This window comes from Frankliniella occidentalis, unplaced genomic scaffold, assembly GCF_000697945.3.
Source record: "Frankliniella occidentalis isolate FOCC.00 unplaced genomic scaffold, Focc_3.1 Scaffold41, whole genome shotgun sequence".
Classification (NCBI taxonomy): domain Eukaryota; kingdom Metazoa; phylum Arthropoda; class Insecta; order Thysanoptera; family Thripidae; genus Frankliniella; species Frankliniella occidentalis.
In genome coordinates this window covers 1862511-1872085 of record NW_026267171.1, presented here as the reverse complement: position 1 = coordinate 1872085, position 9575 = coordinate 1862511, and the positions used below count along the sequence as shown (strand labels likewise).

At 45.9% G+C, this 9575-nt stretch overlaps 3 protein-coding genes across 6 annotated transcripts in view; 1 reads left to right on the top strand and 2 right to left on the bottom strand.

The window, feature by feature from the left end:
• Nucleotides 1–9575, top strand: part of LOC113215902 (longitudinals lacking protein) — a 129848-nt gene that overhangs the window by 86557 nt on the left and 33716 nt on the right. The gene's annotated exons all lie outside the window — the stretch shown is intronic.
• LOC113215993 (uncharacterized) lies at nt 3095–4218 on the bottom strand. The gene is made up of 4 exons (XM_026435676.2): nt 4048–4218; nt 3862–3964; nt 3520–3565; nt 3095–3415 (listed from the first exon to the last, which is right to left on the bottom strand). Exons 1-4 carry the CDS (start codon nt 4080–4082, stop codon nt 3282–3284), a joined length of 318 nt encoding a protein of 105 aa, XP_026291461.1. The 5' UTR covers nt 4083–4218; the 3' UTR covers nt 3095–3281.
• LOC127748589 (zinc finger protein 75A-like) lies at nt 4516–8815 on the bottom strand. The gene is made up of 3 exons (XM_026435668.2): nt 8430–8815; nt 5904–5993; nt 4516–5161 (listed from the first exon to the last, which is right to left on the bottom strand). Exons 2-3 carry the CDS (start codon nt 5980–5982, stop codon nt 4881–4883), a joined length of 360 nt encoding a protein of 119 aa, XP_026291453.1. The 5' UTR covers nt 5983–5993; nt 8430–8815; the 3' UTR covers nt 4516–4880.

The window sequence follows — 9575 nt, the reverse complement described above, 5'->3', positions numbered from 1 at the left end:
CACGGGTAGTGAAACAACAAAGCTAACGACTATTTTATTTCACAACCTTTGGAAACGACACGACAAACACAAGACAATGGCGGGGCGCATTGCAATCGCGCGACTAAATCATATTGTTCCTATCTGAACAGGAACGCTAAGAGAATGTTCTACTACAAACCACTAGAATCAAATATACACTACGACAGCTCGGTCCGCTACATGGCGTGCTTGGTCTGCTGACAGTGTCGCTTGAGGGTTAGCGGCGAGCTGAACAGCGCCAGGCACGTCTTGCAGGGAAACTTGTTGAAGTGGCCCATCTCGTGCGAAGTCCAGTCGGACCGGTCGTAGAACTTCATCGGACAAAAGCCGCAGCTAAACGAGACGCGGTCGTCGGACTCGCCCTCCTCTGCGCCACCTTTCTTCTCCTTCTCCTCATGCCCACCATCCCTGCCTACTTCCCTGGTAGCATCATCCCCAGGCCCCTCATCTCCGCTCTCGTCATCGTCGTCGTCGTCGTCGAGCTGCACAACAAGCGGCTTCGAGGCGCCAGTCTTGCGAGCGGGTCTGGGGGTGGCTCGGGGGGCCGCGGAGGTGCTGGGAGTGTTTCTGGCAGCGGTGCTCAGAGCGACTCTAGGGGTTTGGGTAGTTCTAGGGGCGGGTTTGGCTCGCGCTCGCAGCTGCCCCTGCGACTTCACGCGAATGCCGCCGGTCGCGCGACCGCTCAGCACAGCCGAGGACTTGACACCTGTAACAGAGATGCCCGAGTGAGTTCATATGGCGCTTCAACGCAGCGCTTCATGAGAGTCTCTAGGCCGCGAGAACGACAAAGATACAGAACACGGAAGAATACAGGACGACAAGCACACAGAAAAACAAAGACAACGGCTATTTTGAAATGGGTACTTGGTACCATTACCTAAATCTACAAAAAGCCAACACAGGCTAGAGTGTCCAAGGGAAAAGCATGAAGAAAAAAAATAATTACAAGAAACAGACTTTAATCTCAAATAGAACAAGATAGAAAAAGTCAGAGCCAAATGCCGTGGCGGGCGCCAACGTGCTTCTTGCGTTTGCTCTTCTGCGTGAAACTCATCCCGCAGAAGTCACAGACGTAGGGCCGCTCCCCCGTGTGCACCAACATGTGGCCCTTGAGGGTGGAGAGCTTTTGGAAGGCGGCGGGGCAGGTGGGACACTTGTGCCGTCGGTCGCCGTCGCACGTGCCCAGGAGTGGCGTGTCCCGGCGCAGCGACGGTCTGCGGCGCGTGGCGAGGGCCTCGTCCACCAGCTCCAGGGGATCTGCGCCAATACACGCGGGCTCCGTGAGTACAAAATGACACGGGCGTACGCCAACACCAACGCCGAGAGATGCTTCATTAAAGCGAAAACAATTAAGTTTCTCACATTTATTTCCAACACGGTAAAAAATATATAGAAGATCCAGCCAAATGTTTCTGGCATTGCTCAATCACCAAAAAAAAGAGAAAAATAAAAGTAAACAAAAAATACAGCAGTAGGGTCAGGGGTCGGGTCAGCAGCGAGCAGTGTGTCCTCGACGAAAGGTGTGCCGGCGCAGGAGGTAGAGCTCAGGGAAGGACAGGTTGCAGGTTTCGCATTCGTGCTTCAGGCGGCCCATGTGCGTCACCTGCTCGTGCTTGCGACGCATGTACTTTGAGGCGAACGACTCCTCACACTCGCGGCACGGATAGCAGGGAGCCGCCACAAAGCCACCCTTCTGCGTCTGAGACAAGATCCAGGTTCCCGCACCATCGTGATCTGCGGCAAGAGAAGACAGTGAGAGGCTGGCTGGGAAGAGAGGCAAGAGGGCAACAGGGGGATGTGTCGGTTTAAATGAAAGTATGAATTAGAGGGGGTCAGTGCAAAAGAGCTACACTTTAATAGAAAAATAGTAGCACACACAGGTGCTTGGAGGAACAACAACAGCCACCACAAGAACAAACAAATAAATAAAAAAACATGAACACAACACCATAAATGCTGTTACAAAAATATGACAAACGGTTACGTTAAACAACCAAACTTGTTAACAGCAAATAATTACCCTCAAAGGGTAATCCTCTATAAAATATATGCACAAATTTAAGGTGCTTTACATAAGAGAAAAAAATATATTCATTTATTATTGTTACATAGAATATATATATATACCTATCATTTGTATATGTAGAACAATGACACAATCAACAAATGTGGTCAACAACGTAGTAATAAAACAGTAATAGAACCCTCATTTGTCACCGGGGGATCACGTGAACAATAGTGTTACAATTTTTTTTTACAATGGTGAGTCAGGTAAAATAAAGTAAAAAAACCCATAACCGACAAAACATTTGAAAAAGAAATTCCAGCTCATCTTTCCTCAGTCTGGTTGCCGCACAGATGGTCGCCGCCCCAGCCGGCGGCGCGGCGCGTGCTACCGGGACGGGCGCACGTCCACGCCGTGCCGGATGAGGACGTGGCGGCGCCGCTTGCTGGACTCGGTGAAGCTCATGCCGCAGAAGGCGCACGCGAAGGGCTTGTCGCCCGTGTGGATGCGCGTGTGCACGTGCAGGTGCGTGCTCTGGTTGAAGGCGGCCGGGCACACGTTGCACTTGTAGGGCCGCTCGTTGGTGTGGCTGCGCCGGTGTCGCAGCAGGTGGCCGGCGTAGGCGAAGGCGGCCCCGCACGTCCCGCACTGGTACGGCTTCTCGCCCGTGTGCGTGCGCGCGTGCTCCTTGAGCGAGTGCTTGGACGACAGGTACTTGGCGCACACCGGGCACTGGAACAGCGTCGGCGGCACCAGCAGCACTGCGCACAACAGAGCACGCCCGTTAGCCACTCAGCAGAGGGAGCCCGCCGAGGCCTTGGACAAGGCGGCGCCCCTCGTAGGGCTCCTCGGCGGGAGTTTCAAACAGACCAAGTTGGAGGAATTATATACACGATAAGTCGAGTCACTAAACCAAATGACTTCCCGAGTCTTGTATTCTCCAGATTACAACTGGAAGCGGGGTGCAACAGTAATGTACAGAGCATGGTGAAGTGAAAAAAAGCGACTTTCAAGGAGTGCTGTGCTTACCTGACCAAAATCATTGCCACCACCAAATAGAACAAAAAATTGGGATATTTGTATGAAAAAGTTTATTGCAATGTGAAGTATATCTTGAATTATTATCTTTATTAAGCGTAGAAAGGCAAACTGTTTTTCTTCAGTCAGGAAGTTAAATGAAAACGAGCACCATCGGCAAGAAAAGTAAAATCATAACTGTCCAACTACCCTAACAAATGGCAGTTTTGAAAGCACTTTACACACATAGATGGAGACCCTGGGCATAGCCGACAAAAAGTGTACACTCTAGAAGTCTTGCGCCGAGCATATTCTCGGCCAAATTGAACACTAAGAGACTTGTAACAACTTCGACATTGCTTCCGGGGACATCTGCAAAAAGAGAAAGAAAGCAAGGTGAAATTCTTCCGTAGACAATTATATAAAGAAAAATACATGCTAGAGGTTGTCTTCTTCTAATAAATCTACACTGTTACCTTGCTCCATTCTGACTAATATTCTCGAGATAATGCTGGTGATCACCTATAAAGAGATAATAACATGTCAGTACAACCTGGGAGCACAAGTATAGCGGAGTCTCCAATAAAGTCATGCCCGCTATTCATGACATTCATGAATCATGTTTGCATTTGGTTCAAATTAGGACTGGAATTTAAAAATGTTAGCTGCTTTATTATCACAGAAAATGGAAAGGTTCAAGATTCTAAAAAAAATTAAAAAGTAAATACTGAACAGAAAACAAAATAAGTTGCCAATGAAATACATCCAAACAAAGACAATAAAGAGAAAGGGAGAAAACAGACATTTCTTGAACGTACAGTACTAAGCATAGGTAGATTGTAGTACGTGGGACCGACACAAGACATATACCAAGCCAATAGTATGGTATGTTCTTTATAATAATAGCACTTTGCCTTCTTCCTGTGATAAAAAGAGAAACATTGTAAGTTATTTTGTTCGAGAGATAGAAAAACTTAATTTGCTCAATTTTTACAAAAACATACCACTGGAGACACTGCATTCTATTGTCTATGAACATCCCGATGCTTACGACTTATATGCATTACAAGATTATCTTTTCTGAATGTTTTTTGAGGACAGTAGGGGCACTGATAAGGACGTTCCTTGGTATGAGATCGCTTGTGGCGGATGAGATCTCCTGCATAGGCAAATGTAGATGAGCAGACATCACATTGGAAGGGACGTTCACCAGTATGTGTTCGCAAATGTCCCACTACAGCTGCTTTGGATGATAACTTCTTCCCACATACAGGGCATGATGTACCCAAATCTGATCGCTGAACAGCTCCAGCCCCAATGAAGTTGAAAACATCCGGGAGCTTGCCTGCATAGAGAAAAATTGTGAGAACTTGGACTTGAAAGCACATAACATAGAATAGCAGATTGTACACAATATAAGAAAGGAATGAGTATAATAGAGGGCGTTTACTAGAGAATGATTGGTTGTCAAACAAGTTATAAAATATTTACTATAATGAATTTAATTTCTGCAAAAAGAAAATACATCACAAAGATCAGATTTGGTTAAAATGTTGGGGATAGAAGTCATAAAAAGGAGACACAAAATTAATGTGTTGACATTTTTAGTGACTACCAGCAAGAAAAATAGTATATCTATGACTAGTGACAACATATTAGAGTTTATAACTACCTTAGAAAACAACTACAATGTCTATAATACAAATGGAAAAATAAATAAATAGTATTTACATCTCTAATATTTTAAAACTGTGAATTGCGGAATCATCTTAAACAACAATTTCGATGTTGCATACATTCCAAGAAGTTTAGTTACAAGATTTAGCTAATGGGATATTCATGTAAAATTGAGCATACCAGGACCATGTTTTCTATTAATATGCATTACAAGATTATCTTTTCTTATTGTACGCTGAGGACAATAAGGACACTGAAACTGAGGAGAAAAGCCACATTCTGTTCGAATATGGCGAAGCATAGTAGATTTCCATTGATATCGGCGAGGACATTGTGGGCACTTGAACTTTTTCTTGGGAGGTACTTTGACTGGTAACTTCCCAATTCTATCCAGTGCACATTGATAGCCACTATGGCTGTCAGGGAAGGCTAAATTGCCTACTGCAAGAGAAAAATTTTATTAGAAACAATTCCCAGGACACAGAAGACACAAAGTCACTTCCTGAATTTGACACGAAAAATTTAACAGGGACAGTTAAAATTTGGGGTCTTTCATTTTTATATTCTTGTGAAAATCAAAGACTTAAATAAAATAAAATTACCATAATATATTAACTGCACACCTCTCGCATCTTAAAGCACTGGTCAGGTTACACATGAAATAGAGGTAGGTTGATAGATTACATAAATGTAATTCAATCACAATCAGAAATTTACAAAGAGGTTGCACACGAGTATGGAATGTAGTAGACAAGACAAAAGAAATGAAAATATAAGAGCAATACCAGGTATAATTATAGAATCTGCAGTGCCATTTAAGTAGAAGAACCATTTTTCAAAACATGTAAATTGACTATAGGTTGTGAAACTGAAGTGAATATTTTAAGACTAAATATGAACAAATAATGTCCTTTAATATGACACAATCACACACAACCACTCATGATTTTAAAAAATACCTCATATTTGTTTCTTTGACTAGGGAGATTTGTACAAGAATAGACTTCAGAATATATTTATTCAAGAAAAACCAAGGAATCTCTTGGAATAGGAAATTTTGGTGCAGCAGCGCAGTCGTAAGGTATCATTTGATCGGCATGTTTATTCATGATATGTTTAGTAAGGTTTTCCTTCCGCTTGGAGCGGTGATGACAGAAGGGACATTTATACTGGGGGTCTTTACCACACTCCTGCAGATGTCGATCTAGACCCTTCTTCCAACTGTAAACTTTTTGACAATGGGGGCATGTCTTTTCCTCCATACTATAGCCATCTGGAAAAATAAAGGAAAAACAACTTTAGTTAGAGCAAGTGTCAATAAAATAACTGAATGACTGGATGGTTTTATACTACAAGATTGATTTATATTTTTAAAAAAACATTCATTGAAAACAATATGAAGAAAAAAAAAACAGAGCAACTAAGTAAGTCTACGTTTTATTATGAAATTTAACGATAACAGAGATATTAAAAGTTACGATTACAAACATACATTATCCAGAGATTCAATGAAATATTAAGAGATTTAAAATAATGAAAAATATTAACTTCATCAGGAAACAGTACTACACCACAGCAACAATAAGGACAGAATGTACCTCATGGAACAGCCAACACAGTAAATGACTAATGATAAAATCTAGAATATGACAAATGTACCCTGTTGCCCATGTAGCCCTACAAATTGATGAAAAGACTGAGAAGGCATATTTAGAGTTAAGTGTCTAAAAAATTATTAATAATATCCGCAGGGTTAATTTCACTGTGTCTTCTTTTCATATGTTTTGAAAGACTGTCTTTTCGTTTACATCGATATTCACAGAAAGCACAACTAAGCCTTGGTTCCTGGCCACACTCAACCAAGTGCCTTTCAAGTCCTCGTTTCCAGCGATACACTCTGTGGCAGTTGGGACATGTTCTCTCTTCTTGGGTGAAGCCCTCGCCACTTACTTCATCACTCCCTGAAAAAAGCAAGTAGATGTCAGATTTTTAATAGAAAGATAGATGATGGAAACAAAAATGAGAACATTTCAAGGTTTTTAGCCACCACCTTAACTATTAGAAGGTCTTTGCAGCCTATTATAATAAGGCAGAGCAGACACAGAGGAAAAGGAGGCTGTTCCATTCGTTAAGACAAAAACTCTCCCAAAAAATAAAATAAAAAGATACAACCGATACTAGTTTATTATTTAGAGAAAAAGGAATGAAGAAGAGGAACGGCGAGATAAAACACCACATTAAAAAATTAACGATGGCCAACCGACATGCCATTTTGCTCGGACGCCAAAATAATGACGGCAAAATAAATGCGGCCCCAAGAACACGACTGAGCTGCTTTATGTAGCTGGCTGCTTCCTTCAGATGCTGAGGCTAAGCTGAGGATGGAGCGCGCAGCCTCCAATGATTTAAAAAAAAAAAAAAAAGCCCAAGACCAACGGCACCAAGCTTCGAGGCCACAGAGCCGTCCCTTCGGCGGGATGGAACACATCTATCCTGAATGTGTGAGGTCCTGGTGGAGTCTCTCTAGGTCACGCCGGCACGCCAAAGTCCGACCAGTTGGCGGTGCCCAATGGATTACTAGACGGTTTTGACGGACGAGTTCCTATGAGTGCACGTTAGGGCACACGCCAGTAAGTGCTGCATTGGATGCCGGCGGACACCGTCTCCGTTTCAGACTGTCCTGTCACGCCTGTCACTCGGTCGCCACGAGCTTTGCGGGCAGAACTTCCTCGTCCTGGCGAACTGCTGGGGATATGGGGGCGGGGGCGGGGGCGGGGCGATCCCGCATCCGAATCCCGCGGGGGACGATTTGAGGGTAGCGACGTGCGATCGAAAATCTAACAGGAAATAAAATGCTTACGTTTAAAACGTTCAGTACGGCATGACCACAAAATGGTCACCCCCCATGTTGAATCAGAAACGTCAAAAACGAGCCGCACTGAACGTGTTGACAGCCTACCTGCCTGCCTACCTGCGTGGAACTTTACGACCCAGTCAATCGATATCAATAAAGTCGACCAAAGTTACCTGTGCCGCACTATACACGACAATGTAACCAACAGCTGATCGACCTGATGGCTCGCAGTGAGAGGGGGGGGGGGGGGGGGCAGCGGGGCCGGAGGGGAGGGGAAATATTCGCGCCGCGAACCGTGACAGGAGGCGCACTCTATCGACAGAGCCTTAAACACTTCCCCTCAAATCAAAACATACTCTGCTTGCAAAACTTACAAGATCAAAAAAAAAAAAAAAAAAAAGGTAGTTTTGCACCGCTCGCAAACAAAATGTACGCATGAAATGAATTGACAGGAAAATGGAAGAGGTGAATATGCGAACAAAGGTTTAACTATCACTCATAAACAAAATTGTAACAAAACAAAGTAAGGGATGTGACAGAGAATTTTAACCTGAGCAAGTAAAAGAAATCATGTTTGAAGTTAGAAGAACCAATGTAACATGTTCGCTCGATGACCAAGTCACAATTCGCACTTTATGAACAAAATCGTTTCTATAATACAAATGCCGCATATTTCTTTGCGGTGTCCGACGAAAATGAGACAAGGAGACGAGGACGAGACGCCGGGCTGCGCCGGACGCCGGGGGTGCGAAAGGCAAATGCGGGCATAACAATGCAGATTTCACGCTCTCAAACCAGGAGCCCTGAACTACGCACTGAACCACATTGTAAATAAAATGCAGCCTTCTGACTCACGTGGCCGCAGCTCAGGGAAAATGTTGGCTTCCAGTAGACTTCAAGAAACAGCAAACACGTCCAGCCAGATGAGAAGTCGTAATCCCACAGGTAAAGGCACAAATGATGCACTATCACAAATCTGGTGGTCACTTCACAACACTAGCACCACTATCACACGTCGTAATACGGGAAGGGGAGCGTAAAAACTCAGAGACAACTCGAGAATAGGGCAAGGGGCGACGGCAACCGGCGAACAAACGCGAACCGGGGGAGGTTATGTTGCCCATGGGTAAACAACACAGCATGCTCCGTTCCTGCGGGCGGAGGTGCGGAGCGGCGCGGGGCGCGGGCAGGACTCGTGGCCTCTGGCCTCCTCAAGTTCCCCTTCCCCTCCCCTCCTTGTCCCCTCCCCCCGCGGATACCCCGCCGGCCTGGGGCAGCCCCACCCCACACTTCCCACACCACACCGCACCCCCCACCTGCAGACTTCGCTCGACCTTCGTCAGCCAGCTGTAACGGCACGGCCTCGGCCTTGGGGAACGCGACGAAACAGGGAGCCGCATTGTCGTCGTCGGGGCACGGGTGAGGGATGTCAAGGGCCAGGGCCCCGGGCCGAGGTCGACGCGGTGCTCGACTAGGGACGTGCCCCCGCCCCCCATCCAGGGAAACCCAACCCCCGGGACCTCGACTCTCAGCGACGCTGGGGGCGCAGCTAGAGTTCCTCAGGGAGGACCACGTCGGCTTTCACTGCAACTGCAAAGTGACCTGCAATGTGTCCGTCAGACTGGATTGGTTTCCGCAGCAGAACTAAAAGAGACTCCGGTACAAAGTTTCGCACACGTTGGCGTATTATTAGAGAGCTAAAGGGCTTCATACAAAACCACAACAATGTCACTTAGACTAGTTTCACATTTTCACATATCAATAACATGGCGACCGGAGAGGGCTTCCCCCGCAGGGACAACAACAAGAACACATGTTCGCGAGTTCGCACGGCTCGGCCCTGAGGATCCTGGACGATGTCGATGGTGTTGAGCAGCGCCTATGGCAGCGCCAGGGCCAGCGGGTCGGGCTGGCCGGGTCCCGCGGCGGCCGCGCTGTGCTTGAAGCGAATGTGGAGCGTGAGGTTGTAGGGCTGCTTGCAGCTGTACGGGCAGTGCGGGC